The 16,180-nt window shown below is 31.4% G+C and overlaps 2 protein-coding genes across 4 annotated transcripts; one reads left to right on the forward strand and one right to left on the reverse strand.

Annotated features, from left to right (window-relative positions):
- The first annotated feature begins 879 nt into the window (after positions 1-879).
- Positions 880-11,432, forward strand: LOC103839688 (zinc finger BED domain-containing protein RICESLEEPER 2-like). Its single transcript, XM_033278334.1, has 6 exons — positions 880-1,183; positions 1,746-1,816; positions 8,999-9,463; positions 9,548-9,698; positions 9,797-11,317; positions 11,404-11,432. The coding sequence occupies exons 1-6, from the start codon at positions 880-882 to the stop codon at positions 11,430-11,432; spliced, it is 2,541 nt and encodes an 846-aa protein (XP_033134225.1).
- Positions 11,433-11,564: 132 nt separating this feature from the next.
- LOC103839433 (26S proteasome non-ATPase regulatory subunit 7 homolog A) lies at positions 11,565-14,508 on the reverse strand. 3 transcript variants are annotated; one of them, XM_033280552.1, is made up of 7 exons: positions 14,122-14,474; positions 13,864-13,956; positions 13,702-13,786; positions 13,470-13,618; positions 13,143-13,377; positions 12,844-13,052; positions 11,565-12,164 (listed from the first exon to the last, which is right to left on the reverse strand). In XM_033280552.1, the coding sequence occupies exons 1-6, from the start codon at positions 14,300-14,302 to the stop codon at positions 12,869-12,871; spliced, it is 927 nt and encodes a 308-aa protein (XP_033136443.1). In that variant the 5' UTR covers positions 14,303-14,474; the 3' UTR covers positions 11,565-12,164; positions 12,844-12,868. The 3 variants fall into 3 exon arrangements, with proteins under 3 accessions (XP_033136443.1, XP_009114187.1, XP_009114186.1); XM_009115939.3 differs by lacking the exon at positions 11,565-12,164 and having other exon boundaries at positions 12,592-13,052; positions 13,143-13,207; positions 13,286-13,377; positions 14,122-14,508; XM_009115938.3 differs by lacking the exon at positions 11,565-12,164 and having other exon boundaries at positions 12,592-13,052; positions 14,122-14,472.
- Between the last annotated feature and the right edge of the window lie 1,672 nt (positions 14,509-16,180).

Here is a 16,180-nt window from a genome sequence, read left to right on the forward strand (position 1 = left end):
ATCTATATATATATTTATTTTATTATTAAATGATACATTTTACTCATATGGTTTTAAAATCATGTGTATCTTCTTATAATAAAAATGTTAAACCATTGATCATTAATTTTTAACATAATAATTTTAATAGTTTTAGTCATTTATTGTCGTTTTTAAAAATTCAAAATATAACATATACGAAAAAATCTAAATTTTATTTTTATAGCTAATTTGATTGTTTAATTTATTTTAATAATATAAAATTAAACAAAAAATGATGGAGGAGATATAAATTGTTATCAAATCTTTATTATTAAAATCATTAATTGTCATATATATATTAGTCATTTATGGTAATTCTGTAAGTTTTATTTAAGGAAAGAAAATATCATATCATATCGTTATATCTTATAGTTTGACCAACTTATGTATCTAACAACATATAAAAATCGAATGTGGATCTACTTATTTTTCAATTGAATGTAATTGACTATCTAATTGAGTGCCACCTATGCATTGGGCCTCTTTTAATTAATACAAAATTGAGGTTACATCTTTTCAAATGTTTCTCAATTAATATATAGGGGATTTGTTAGGCAACACGTCCTTTTCTTTTTGAGTCAATTTGGTAGAAACCCAAAGAAGAACACGATATTAGCAAAATACCATATACAGTAAAACTTAGTGTGTCAGGGTAGATACTGTATATATATAGTTACGTAAAAGCCCTTGTTTGATCTTTGATCGATATTCTCTATAAAACTCAAACACCCAAGCATCAACGGAGAACGCGTGACCGAGGACGACGAGCAGCTGAACGGGAGGACCAACGCGCCAGAGGACAGAGACGCGTCGGAGAGAGAAGAGAGCTCGGAGAGGAGCTCTGGGTGGCAGGAGACGATGTCGTGGCGGAGCTGGGCATCGAGGATGGAGACGCGCGCGCAAGAGGACGAGATGCGTCGGAGAGGGAAGAGAGCTGGGAGAGGAGCTCTGGGTGGCGGGAGACGACGCCGTGGCGGAGCTGGGCGTCGAGTACGCGGATCGCGTGGTGGAGACCCTCGGCGGTGGAGGCGGGGATCCGGAGGCGAGTGCAGCAGAAGAGAAGAAGGCAGAGGAGAAGGAAGGGGAGAGGAATGGAGAGACGGTGGGTTTGTTGAAGGAGATCCGGAGGTGATTGAAGAAGATGATGGTTGTGGAAATAGGGGTATTAGAGTCATTAATTTTTAAGCACAGTATGTAACAGTGTCCAATGGTAGATTGCTAATTAGGCAATATTGTTTGTGTATACAATGCAAATACTCTTTCTTTTTCTCCTTTCATAATTTTCTTTTATTCTTATACTAATTCATATCACGTTCACACACATCCCCTATATATTAAAGGATAAGCATTTTTAAACCTTTCCTTAATTCTCTCTTGGTCGTTTTGACGTGGCTGCATGAGAAGACTTTATTCTCAATTTTGTATACGTGTCGTGCTGTGAGCGCTTTTCACAAAAACGTTGAATTTAATGCCATAATTTGTTTCCTTTTTTGATTCTTTTTTTTGGTTTATATTAAATGGCTTGGACGTTGTACGGACTCATCACATCTCGCTTATGCTTCTCGCGGACAAGTGGAATCGGAGAGACGAGTCTGAAACAGTTGCTGAAAGATGGGTTCGAGTTCGAACACGACTTCTTACCAGTAGCAGCTGCTGTCCACATCGGATGGATACTGCTGTTTGTCTTTGTGTTCGCTTATGGTTTCAAGTTTCTCAACTTTCAGTGAAGGTGATGAACGAGAAGAAGAAGAAGAACCTTTGCAGCATAGTGTTTTATGAAGCTGTTGAATTTCATGTAAGCGTAGTGTTCGTCGTGAAGAACATAAAGTGAGAAAAAAAAAGGAAGAGATAAAATATTTCCACTGTCGGAGTGAATATGGAGTTTGTGTCTGGTGAGAGAATCTGAAAGTGAATGAATCAAATTTGAAAAAGAAAGAGGAGGGAAGAAGAAGACAAAGAAGAGAACGGACACAACACATGTGTTAGAGTGAAGCAGAAGAACGTGTAGATTGTGTCCAATACTTCCTTTTATTTATCATCATTTGTTTTCTTTTATTTTTTAATTAACATTTTGCTACGTTAAACTTCAAAAATATATTTACATCAGAAAGGAATCTTATATTTTTAAAAACAAAATCAGAGAGAACTACAGCAATAAAATTGTCTATAATCTGTGATTTGATGCAAGCCATAGTGTCCAATACAAAATTATGTATACCACGTGATTTACCAAATCATTGTACACTAAAATCATTGTTCTCACGATACCACATTTCGAAGGCTTCTGTTAACTATATATCAGTTGTAAACGAAAATCTATATAAAAATAATCTACTCAAGAATAATTTAGAAAATACCCAACTCAAAACAATGGTATTATATGGGTGAGAGTAGGGTGTTCAATCCAGAAAACCCAAACCAATTATAACCGAACCAAAATAGAGAAAGTGCTTTGAATTTCGTAGTACCGAGAATATACCGAATGGATATCATTTTAAAAACACTGTGATATATAGATATGGTTTGGTATATAAACCGATTACACCGAATAAATCGATCAATTAAATATAGTAGTATAAGTATATGTAAACTATATGATATAATTAATAATATAAACATGATTTATTTTATTGATGTAATCCTCATATTTAAATGTTGATTTTAGTAATTTAATATTTTATTTTACGTTAAAAGTTATTTTTTTATCATTTTATTAAATTAAAAAAACATATTTTTTACTTTTTTTGACAAATATGTATTCTAATATTTAGTTATTTAATACTATTATGGATTACTAATATTTTTTTATTTTTATTCCATAAAGCTATTACTATTATTAACTTAATATGTTTAATGATTATTTAAATAGTAAAAGAAAAAATAATATTCTATTTTAAAACAAAAATATTGTCGTGTTATATTAGATTGAAAGCCGATATCTAATCATATAAAATAAAATTCACAAAATATTTTAAAAGATAAATATATTTATGGTTTTTGGTATAAAACCGAATAAACCGAAAATCGACAGAACTAATCAAAACTGAACCGAACCAAAATAGAGAAAGTTGTTTGGATTTGGTAGTACCGAATATACCGAATGAATTTCATTTTAAAAAATCCGTGGTATATAGATATGGTTTGGTATATAAACCGATTAAACCGAATAAATTGATCAATTAAAATATAGTAGTATAAGTATATGTAAATTATATGATATAATTAATAATATATACATGATTTAGTTTATTGATGTGATCTTCATTTTTGATTTTAGTAGTTGAATATTTTATTTTAAGTTAAAATTTATTTTTTTATCTTTTTATTAAATTGAAAAAACATAATTTTTACTTTTTTTGACAAATATGTATTCTAATATTTAGTTATTTAATAGTATTATGGATTACTAATATTTTTATTTTTTATTCCATAAAGCTATTACTATTATTAACGTAATATTTTTAATGATTATTTAAATAGTGAAAGAAAAAATAAGTAATCTATTTTTTTTTAAAATAGCGCCGTGTTATATTAAATTTAAAGCCGATATAAAATCGTATAAAATAAAATTCACAAAATATTTTAAAGGAGAAATATATTTATGGTTTTTGGTATAAAACCAAATAAACCAAAAAGCAACACAACCAATTAAAACTGAACCAAACAAAAATAGAGAAAGTGGATTGAATTTGATAGTACTGAATATACAAAATGAATATCATTTTAAAAAAACCATGGTATATAGATATGGTTTGGTATATAAACCGATAAAACCGAATAAATCGATTAATCAAAATATAGTAATATAAGTATATGTAAAGTATATGATATAATTAAAAATATATACATGATTTATTTTATTGATGTGATCCTCATACTTAAGCGTTAATTTTAGTAATTGAATATTTTATTTTAAGTTAAAAATTATTTTTTATCTTTTTTATTAAATAAACAAGACATAATTTTTAGTTTTTTTGACAAATATGTATTCTAATATTTAGTTATTTAATAGTGTTATGGATTACTAATATTTTTATTTTTTATTCCATAAAGCCATTACTATTATTAACTTAATAAGTTCAATGATTATTTAAATAGTAAAAAAAATAAGTAATCTATTTTAAAACAAAAATATTGTCGTGTTATATTAAATTTAAAGCCGATATCTAATCGTATAAAATAAAATTCACAAAATATTTAAATGGATAAATATATTTCTTTTTGATATAAAATCGAGTAAACCAAAAATCGACAGTATATAAACCAAACCAAACCATATTAAATATGATTTTAATATGGTAACTATTTTTTATAAATCAAAATACCGAAAAACTGAACTAAAACCAAACCATACCTGAATTGGACACCCCCAAGGTGAGAGGGTCTTCTTACATTATACCGTATTATATGCTGATTAGACCTACAAATTATATGTTATACATAATCAAAATGGTGAGTATTTGTTTGCATGAATATTATTAATTATTAATCCCTATTATTATTATTCTGGCCTAGAATTTTAATTGTTTGTGATCAGAACTGAATTTTTGAGTATTAATGAAATCTCTTATAGGTGGTTTCTGACATTTAACAACAGTTGAAGGTTGTTCGGATATTTTATTTGATCCTGAGATTTTTCAAATAAAATACTACAAATCAATGTGAGTTTATAATGATCTCAAGAATTTTTTTATGACAATTCAATTCTGATAACCAATATATGTTGATAGTATTGATGTTTTTTTTTACTTTCAAGATTCCATTCCGTGGTATTTGATTCAACTTCAAGAGAGTTAAAGACTTGATTTACTATTTTACGGAAGTTTAATGTTATTTTGGTTTTTTTTATTAAACACTATTTTCTTTATGTTTTAAAGAGTCGGATAACCTTCAGTTGTTTTATGCTTTAATGTTGTTTTTTTCATTTCGAGTACTATATTTTTTAAATTACACAGGGTTAGAGTTTGGCTATATATTTTCCTTATCCCCCGAGATAATCATATTTTGAGTGTTCTGACCTATATTTAAAAATTTTATTAACATCTAAGACAAGTTATATACTTCGGTTTATAAAAAAAAACATGTCTAATGACAGTGATTGTCGAATTGTTAACATGTAAATCAACATGAAGTCAAAATTAACTCAAGTCATAGACTCCATGTTCCACATATTATCATCCATTTATTCGTTAAGCACCGTGGATTTAAGATACACCTTATGTTATACAAAATTATAAATCTTTATAATTAAGAATGATATAGATATCGCATGCCGCGCAAAGCGCGGATTACTACCTAGTGCTTTATTGTTTTACAAACATGTTTAAACTTAGAACCCCCGCAAACAAGTTTATATTTTGAACCAAAAAAACCGTTGTAAGTTCGCAAAAAAAAAACCGTTGTATAAATAATTAAGAGATTATAACCAAAGAAACACACATAGTAAAATTACATAGCTAGAAAAATGGAATAAAAAATCGAAAATTTTACAAAAAAAAAAAACTAAATGTTTAAAAAGAAAAACTAAGCAAAACCAAACCAAACCAATCTTGAAATCAAATGAAAGGCCGAAACTAACACGCAAAACATATGGAAGAACTGAAGGACAACTGTGGACAAAACCAAAGACCGCAACAACTGAACGAACGTAAATGTCTTTTTTTTTTGTTATCAACATTATAAACGTAGGATCATAACCACTTTGGATTGCCTCAAAGAGGCCGTCATGTCACTGGTAATCAAATAGTTCGTTAACGAAACTTGACAAACTAATAGTAACCGGGTAATTTGTACAAACATGTTAATATCAACATCTTAATTTTGTACAAACATCTTAATAACAGGGTAATTTGTACGCATAGACTAAGACAGCCTTTTAACCCAAAAAAAGAAAACATAGACAACCTCACGTGGATAGACACGTGCTCTCGTGGCCCTCGTCGCCAGCTTTCTCGTATTCCTCATGTCCTTGTTCCAGTTATCTGATCTGAGTAACAAATATTCTCTTCCCATACAATTTTACAGAAAATAAACCCATTAAAAGTATAAAGATTATACCTTTTTAGAAGAATTTCCTAGAGTACATTTTTAGTTTATTTTTACAAAAAAAACACTGATAAAAAAATTGACCAATTTTTTTTACTGAAGTATAAATATACGCATATAGTTTTAGGGTTAAAAAAATCTTAGACTTTGGGTTTATGATTAAGGGATAGGATTTTGAAGGTGAGATCTAAAATTTTAAAATTTTGAAAATAAATCTTTAAAAAAATAATAATTATATTGATTATAAAGTCTTATAGTTTATAGACATGAAATAGTAAAATGATGAAAATTAATTTTTCTAAATAATACAAAATTGATTAACAATAATATTTATGCATTATTTTAATAGTTAATTTTTTATAATTAAATTTATTTTATTGATAAGTTTAAAATTGTATATGAGTTATCGTGTAGTTCACTATAGTAAAGCAAAAAAAATTATGAAGATCAATTTATTATAAAAAGATCGATTTTTATTAGATAGAGTATCATTCACAATTTTATTACATTTAATTTTAGTTACAATTAGCGTAGGTATAAAATTGATGCTTAACATTAAAATTATTTGTTTTTTCTATATTTACCCATTAATATAGGATAAATAAATAAAAATGCTAATAACTACAAAAATAAGGTTTTAGTAGTCAAAAACCCATGAAAACTTGTTTTTGGTTTTTGTGTTAAGAAAACAGTTATTTGAAAGAAAAAAAACTAGTTTCTCTACATTTTAGGGAATCCATTCTTTGAAAATCTTGATTGGGTAAAAAATGGATTTTGAAAAAAACAAAAACCAAAAACTAATCCAAAAACTACAAACAATCAACCTCTAAACATTACCATTTTCCAACAAAGTTTAGGGAAAATGCAACAAAATTTTCATATAAGTACTTTTTCTTCATATTTGTATACTTTTTTTTTACAGCAAGCATTTACAGACTCATGACTTCATATTTATATACTATTGAATTTTATTCATTCCTTTCGTTTTTGTTACGCAAATTATTCCAATTTCTGTTAATTTAACCCTCAACATTATGTAATAAAAATCTTCTAAACTTGTTTATGGAGTATTTACCTTCTTCTTTTTTTGCGCACATAATTATTTTTGTTTATGTTGTTCTTTTAAGGGGAAATTATATGTTTACCATTTTTATGGTATTTTACCACCACTAAGGAGACATTTTCAAAAATACCTTATTCATTAAGTGGCAAAAGACTTTTATACCCTTGTTATTTATATATATAATAAATTATTATTTAAATAAAATAAAATAAAAAAAATAATAAAAAAATAAAGGAAAAAAAAATAAAACAAAAAAATATAAAAAAAAATAAAAAAGGAAAAAAAAATTTATGTTTTCGAATTATACTTTTTCAAATTCGAACTTTTTATAAAAAAAATTTTGAAATTTTTTTTTTCGATTTTTTTTATATTTTTTTAAATTACTTTTTGAAAAACGAAAATTATGTTTGAAACTATTTTTAAAAATTTTTTATATATTTTTTAAGTATTTATTTATATATTTATTATTAGAATCCTAAATTTCACATTCCAAAAACCCTACCCCACCCCTCAATTCTAAACTCTAAGTCTAGATTAGTTAACTCTAAGGGTATAATTATTTTTTACCCTTTATTAAAAATGAATATAAAAATGATTAGTGTAAACATGAAAAGTGGTACTATAAATGTGTTATTTGTGGCAATTTCTCTTCTTTTAAGTCCAATATCATATCATATCATATCAGGGTGGGTAACTACGGTACGTTATCATCAGAGATTTTAAGATTCATGAAAACTTGCGACAAGCCATATAATTTGTAATACAAGATTCTCCTCGCATTCCTTAATTGCATAAAATTTTAAATAAACCATGCACTGGCCAATGTTACTACCGTAGGTACTCATCAAGGGACAGTTGACCACATAACAAGCAATGAGCAAAGTGTCAGATGATGAAGAAAAAGAGTGTAACAACGATAATTAATTTACGACTATTACTTATTAGGGATGATTAAGATGCATGGTTTAGGATAGTAAAGATCCGGTAAAAGTCTGACATATATTCTTATGCTAGAAAGTAGGCCTGGGCAGATAACCCGAGAACCGAACAACCGCATTGAAACCGATCCGATAAAACCGGTTTGGTTCGGTATCGGATCTTCTAAATAAATCAAACGGTTTGAGTTTTCGTGGTGTAATGGTGGTCGGTTCGGTTCGGTTGAAAACCGAGAACCATTTGATTACCTCCGAAACCCGAAGATCATCGAGACATTCAGACACAACCCTAGCCCCCTTTTGTTTCCCTCTTTCGATTACACCAAGATACGCAAGATCCTTTGCGAAAATCACAACCAAACCTTTCCGAAATCTCAACTTCCGTATATTCTTTCCGAAATCCTTTCCATAACCCGAAAAATCGATGGAACCCTTTGTCCATCTCGTATATATGTTGATGCGTATCGTTAGACTTCACAAGCTATTCCACCTCTTTAAGCAGAAAGTAATCAATCCGAGGTACTTAGTTTTCTTTAAATCATGTATCTTTCTTTTCAATTTTAGATTCAGGTTCAAAGCTTGTGCTTTTTAGTCTTAAGTTTGAAAGACTTAGATATGAAGCTTGAGTTGTCGTTTATGATTTTGATGAGTCTTAAAGCGTTTTGTACCTTATTATTCTTAGTGTAGTTTGTGTAATAAGTATTAAGCCTTGTGATGTTAGTTCTTTTATCTTAGTTCTTCATCGTTAGTTCTTCTTGTTAGTTCTTCAATATTAGTTCTTCACTTCACTTCTTCACTTCATCGTTTATGATCTTAGTTCTTCATCGTTTATGATTTTGATATATGTTAACCGCAAAAGACTAATATTAATTCTTCATTTCTTCCATTGTTTTCAATCTCATCTGTAAAGCTAATAATTTTTTTTTTTTTGCAGATGACATCCTCAGCTTTCGATAACCAACAAACCGAGGTTGATATGCAATGTGAAGACCAAGAGTACCAAGAGACAAGTGCTAATGCGAATGCCGCATCTGGATCATCCTCTCAGGCGAATAAGGTGAAGAAGTTGGTTGTGCCAAGGTCTCGTGTGTGGGAGCATTTCACAAGAACCAAAGAGACCCGAGACAAGTGTGTATGTCACCATTGCCACAAGATATTTTCATGTGCATCCAAGTCAGGAACGTCGAACCTGAAGCAGCATCTGCAAATTTGCAAAGAACACCAGTCGTTCTTAATTGGTCAGAAAACGAATCAACAACAGATTGGTAATGAAAGAAATCTGAAGCCATCTAAAGTTTCTGAGGATGTTTTCAAAGAAGCGTGTAATGAGTTGGTGGTGTCAGCAGAGTTGCCACTTTCATTCATTGAAAGTACCGTTTTCAAACACTTCTGCGATAAGGTAACCTTGTATAATTTTGCATTTCTAATTCTCGTTTTAAAGTCATCTCAAATTACTTATTGTTTTACTCTTTTAAATTGCAAGGTTAACCTCTGGAAGCCTCACTCAAGAAGGACTGCGACCAGGAATATTGTGCAGATGTTTGTGATGAAGAAAGCGGCATTGAAGAACTTACTCTGCAGAAGCAAACAAAGGGTTTCCCTTACCACTGATATTTGGACTGCTCAAGTGACAGGTAAGACATACGTTTTGATACTCTTTGAACTTACTGATATTTGAACTTACTCTACATACATTTTAATACATTTTTATTATGTGTTTCATGCATATCAGGAGCAAGTTACATGGTTATCACAGCACATTTCATTGACGAATTGTGGCAGCTGAGGAAATTAATCATTGGCTTCAAGTACGTCATTGATCACAAAGGTCAGACCATTGCTAATGTTCTTTTAGCCTGTTTAGAAGACTGGGGAATTAAGAAACTGTTCTGCATCACAGTAGATAATGCAACTGCCAATACTTCTGCTTTAGGGAGGTTCCATAGTGTCTTTAGCTCAATTTCCCCTGATGCTTTAGTCTTAGATGGAAATTATTTACACATGAGGTGTGCTGCGCATATTATAAATTTGATTGCTAAGGAGGGATTGTGTGATTTAGGCGATAATGTATTAGCTATCAGAAATGCGGTTCAATATGTTCGGTCATCTACCAGTAGGGTCAATGCTTTTGATCAAAGAGTCACAACTGGTAAGATGACTCGTGGTAGCTTGCCTTTGGATGTAAAGACTAGGTGGAATTCAACTTTTCTTATGCTATCTAGAGCATTACAGTTTAAGGTAGCATTTGATAAGATGGAAGCAGAGGATAGGATGTACAATGACTACTTCTTGGAAGTAGAAAATGGGGTTAAGAGGTGTGGACCACCTGCTGCTAGCGACTGGAGTGGCGTTGAGAAGCTGATTCGGTTTTTGGTCATCTTCTACAACAGCACTTTGATTGTCTCTGCCTCATCTAAGGTCAATGCATACAAATGCTATGGTGAGATAGTGACAATTGAGAGAAATCTCACTAGTTTAGCAAATAGCTTAGATTCTGAGTTGAAGTTGACAGCATCTGATATGTTGAAGAAGTTTTTGAAGTACTGGGAAGGTATCAAGGGTCTTAATAAAATGTTGATCCTAGCGACAGTCTTTGATCCTAGGAATAAGATGCATTTTGCTAAGCTATGTTTTGAGAAACTGTATGGGAAAGACAGTTATGAGGCTAAGGAAATGCTAGGATCAGTGATTGATCTTCTCCAGAGCATGTTCAAGGAGTATAACTTGCGTTTTAGAGAGTCTTCTGGCCAGCCAGCGCAGTCAACTCAAGCGTCTAGAGTCCCTGTTCCAGAGTCTCAGGAGCAAGCATCAGAAAGAATGGAACTGGTCGTTGATGCTTTTGGGTATGAAAGGATGGATGCTGTGTACAAGGAACTTGTAGCTGAAAAAGGTGAGGACACAAGGGATGAACTTGAGGTTTACTTGAAGGAAGCTGTTGAGACTCCTAAACTCTTACCGGGAATTGAGTTTGACATTCTGTCATGGTGGAGAGTGCACAAAATCAAGTATCCGGTTCTTGCAGAAATGGCCAGAGATCTCCTTGCTATGCAGATTTCATCAGTGGCTTCAGAGAGTGCATTTAGCACAACTGGCAGAATATTAGAACCGCACAGAAGCTGCTTAACTCACTTCATGATAGAGGTTCTTCTGTGTAGTGAGCAATGGATGCATGCTGATATTAAACTCACTGAAAGGATCATCACAAATGAACAAATTCTTGCCGAAGTTGAACAGCTTGATAAACTTGAGAAAGGTATGTTTCTTCTACTTAAGTTATCGCCTTTAAAATTTGTATATGTGTTCTCTTACTAATTCTTTTGTATACTGTTCTTTTGTCAGAGTTTGAGGTTCACAACCTTGGTGATTGAAGTCTTGGTTTTGAAGTTTGATGGTTGAAGATTGAAGTTTCAAGTTTGAAAGTTTTAGTTTTTTTTCAGTTCATTGAACAATGTTGGTTTTTCTTTGGTTTTGGATCATGAATCTTGTTTCGTTTTTTTTTCCAATAATTCTGACTTTTATTTGGTTTTAGATTCAATAAAATTATATGTTTGGTTTTTACGTTTGTGACTTTGTGTTTCATAGTTGACTCCTTGTATACATTTATGTCTTGATGCACAAGACTACAAAGAGAATGTCTTAGTTTCTATTTAGCTCGTTTGAACCTTTCTTGATGCACAAGACTACAAAGAGAATGTCTTAGCTCTTTTTAGCAAGTAATTAGTGTTAAACCTAGTACAATTTAGTGTTTCTTAACCCAAAACCCGATTAAGATCCGACACCCGAAGTGTTAATCGGGTACAACTGGTTCTTTGGTATGGTGCAAAACCCGCACCGAACCCGATAAAAACCACACCGAAACCGATCCGAACTTTTAAAAGATCCGAATGGAGCTGTTTATGGGAGAACCGAAAACCCGACACCCGATTGCACCCGACCCGAAACCCGAATGGGCCACCGAATGCCCAGGCCTACTAGAAAGATAGTAAATCCAGCAAAAACCAGGAAAAATGCTTTGTCTAAAATGCAGACAAAAGAAAATAGACAATGCAGAATGGAAAACAGAAAAACGAAATGTAGATAGTACTGACTGAGCTGAGAGTAGGGATGTTTGTCTATGGTTGGCCATGTCTAAATTATTATGGGTTAATATAGACACGTCCATATTAAACCAAATTTAAATGGGTTTAAATGGACTAGTTAAATTGGGCTCATGGACAAAATTGGGCAAGACTATATCAATATTGGGCAGCCCAAATAGCTAAAATATCTAGGTTTAGAAAATTAGGAAAAAAATTATAATTTTAATTTGTCTTACCAAAATCATAAAATCGAGTTTTCGCCAAAACCGAAAATCATATTTTCCCGTAAAAATTATATTTTCTTCATCAAAATCATAAAATCATGTTTTCCGCTAAAACTTCAAAATCATAATTTTCCGTTAAAATTACATTTTCTCGGTCAAAACCGCAAAATCACGTTTTCCAGAAACTGAAAATCATATTTTCACCAAAATCACAAAAATCTCAAAATCACATTTCCTCGTAAAAATTCAAATTGCAAAATAATAAAGTTTAATTCTATAATATATATGAAATTTAGTATATTTCTATCTTTTACAATAAAAATTAAGTTATTTATACTAAATGGACGTCTAGACTCTATAGATAACCCAACTTATCATGATTTTTTTTGGTTATGATCTTATTTGGACATAGTCGGGTGCTGTCCAGTAAAAAGACACGTCCAAATAGGCCCAACCCGCCCATTTGACTTCTCTAACTGAGAGTGAAGCTGGGAGAAGCGGCTACATGGACAGGGTCCCGGCGACGTAACGAAGTGCATATTCACGAGCACTCATCCCAGAAGCCATCTCACTAATCTCAGGTGGTAAAAGGGTGACAGAAACTATCCATCCTCCCACATCACTTCCGTTGAGTGCCAATGCCTTCTCTGTTGCCCCTTCTCCGCTGAGAGTCACAGTAGTACATCTATTTATCAATCATGGAAAAAAAAAACAGACAAATTGTTAGCATATTTTTAAACTTTAAAAAACTAGAGTAAGAAAGCTGAAAACAAACCTGTCGGTAATTGCATTAGTGACCGGGTGTCTCGGCACCTGAATGGTCTCCACGAAACCACAAGACTGAAAGTGCTTCTCCAAACAGCTAACAAGGTCAAGAGCATCAAGCGAAGTGTCATATCCTGAAACGCTAAAACTAACCTTGTTTTGGAGACACAGGTAGTAAGCTTCGATACTATCAACCAAGCCATTATCACCACCCGGAGTCATCTCAGTCACCAGGATACTCCGGCCTGTTAGAAATCAAGAATAAATTTAACCATGGACGTGTGAGAAGACTCCTCTCGCTCAGATACAATTAACCAAAAGACAGGCTTGGACGTACCGATCTCCTCGACTTCAGGAGGAGCAATTTCTGTAGACACAGGGACGAAGGCTTCCTTCACTGCATAGTAAGCTTTTGTGGGAGTTCCAAGTTGATGAGGCTGGACGTCAATAGTGACCAACACAACTGGATTGAGAACATAGCTGCAGCTGCAGTAGTAAAAGTAAAACGAAAGTTGTATTAATTGAAAGTAAAACAAGGCTCTGGTGTAACTTAAAAAATCAGACCCGACCTCCTAAAGATAGAAGCGTGAACAGCCAAATCATTTTCTCTGAGGTTGGGGCATGTGCTGTACCAACCGACCACATCCTCCTTGTCTGAAAAAGAGTTTTCCTTTTTGTCAAAAACATGATCATAATATATATAATCAAAGCTACAGGTTTCTGACAAGTACCATTAAGGCCCTTGAACATGCGCAACATGTACTCATGGTGGTCGCGATCAAAAGACCAGATACTTGGGTCTTTGCCATCCTCCTCGAAGGGCACTACAAAACAATATACCAAACGTCATATGAAAGCAACAGTGTCTAGAGATATGCAAACTCAAATACAACCTAAAATTTTTGTCCCTTAACACTAAATTTCTGTCATACATATACATCTCACTAATACGCATAAAACACCAACGACGATAGGGAGATGAGGCGAACCTGCGTAGCTGTTGGTGACACCAACGATACCACGGGAGCTTCTACTGCCGAGAAGAACACCGACAACACGCTTTCCCGAGTCCTTAGCGATCATGCGGTTGTGATTGTCGACGATATTGCGCAAGACGAGTGGATGAACGACCACTTTCTCGATCCTACTTGCTGATTGCGTCGTCGTCATTAGTAGTAACTCGATTTCTCTGGGGAACTTCCGAAACTTTGCTTTTTCAACTACTTCTTCTACTCTTTCTCTCGTGCTTTTATCTCTCTTTTATGGGCCGCACTTGTAGTACATTAATAAGCTTCTTAGAGCACCATTAACTGGGGTACTTAATAGTTTTTGGATTTAACAAAAAAAGAAAATCTCCTATATATTAATTTATGGATTTAACCAAAAAACAGAATCTCCTATATATTAAAAGAGAATCATTACAACATATTTTTGTAGCCACATGTCATCACCACAATCATTCTTAGAATCCTTAGAAAAATATGTTGGTCCATATAAATATATAATAAGCTTTTTATTAAATTAACCATAAATTAATCATAAATGTTCTTCATTGTTTCCTTAAATAAAAATCACGGAATTACCTAATGTAGCTAAAGTATATATGACAATTAATGATTTTGAATAATAAAGATTTGATAAAAATCAGTCTATTCTTTATCATTTTTAATTTATTTTAAAATAAATTAAACAACCACATTAACTATATAATAAAAATCAAGATTTTTTTCGTATATGTTATGTTTTGAATTCTAAAAAACGAATATAAATGACTAAAGTTGTTAAAAATCTCACACTCAAATTTTTGTGATCCATGGTTTAAAATTTATGTTATAATAAGATATATATAATTACGAAATTGCATAAGTAGAAAGTCTCATTTAATAAATATTATATATATGCATATTAATTTTTTTTTTAAATAAAGTATATGCCATATAAAATACATAAGTATTTTAATTTCGAATTTGATGTGAAATTTTTGATAAACATTTTGAAAAATTATTGACAACTTAATATTTAGATTTTAAACTTTGCATTGAATGTTTTTAAAATTATAAATTACTAAAACTATTAAACATCCCATAAATTGTTTATTGTTATCATTGATTTAAAATTTTTGTTATAAAGAAATACAAACGATCAAAAATAATATGAGTATAAAATATTTTTTTAACAGATGTCAATATTAAAAATATACTATATATCTATGTTAATATTTTAAACTTAATTTTATAACATATAAAATAGAAAAAAGTGTTTATCTTGATAAATAAAATTTATTTAAGTATTTGTACCAATTTAATTAAATACGTAATAGTTATTAAATTTTTAATTACTCAATATATATTTATTATTTCATAATATGTAAAAAATATATAATACTTAAAAATAATTTATTTATAATATTCATCCTGCGCAAGACGCGGATCTTAATCTAGTACATAATAAAATAAGAAGTGCTACTTGAGGGGTGCTTAATTAAGCTGTTGAAGAAGTGGTGCTTGAGGGGTGCTTAATCATATATTAGTAAAAAACTGATTAAACAACCCGTTAGAGGTGCTATGGTTAAAAATGGTCTTATATCTTCTCAGTCACTTTGATATACTAGATGGTTTTCACCTCGCGCAAGCGCGGGGTTAGTGGGTTTTCTATGTCATTTAGTTATAAGTGCATGATATATACAGTTTGCGTCTATACGCCTTAAATTGTTTTATAATTTGCATGTACTTGCAAGGTCATACTATTTGTATGTGTTATATTTGTGTTTTGTACGTTTTTTGGTATTTGTAATTCCTTTTCATATATTGATGGCACATATATGATTAATATGTTAAGTTTTGTACCGTATAACTTTATGTTCTTCTAGTCTTATCTTAATCTTTTCCTATGAATAAATTGCAGGTACCTGCGTACAGCTCTGAGCCGGAGGTCAAAACGGTGTGAATGTTAATTAGAATATTAGAATCATGTAATGTCACATTAAAATAATTTTGTCTCTTCCTATGTCTACATTTCCTTTGACTACAATTCATCCTTCACAGTACC

Source organism: Brassica rapa, chromosome A09 (genome assembly GCF_000309985.2).
Source record: "Brassica rapa cultivar Chiifu-401-42 chromosome A09, CAAS_Brap_v3.01, whole genome shotgun sequence".
Taxonomy (NCBI): Eukaryota; Viridiplantae; Streptophyta; class Magnoliopsida; order Brassicales; family Brassicaceae; genus Brassica; species Brassica rapa.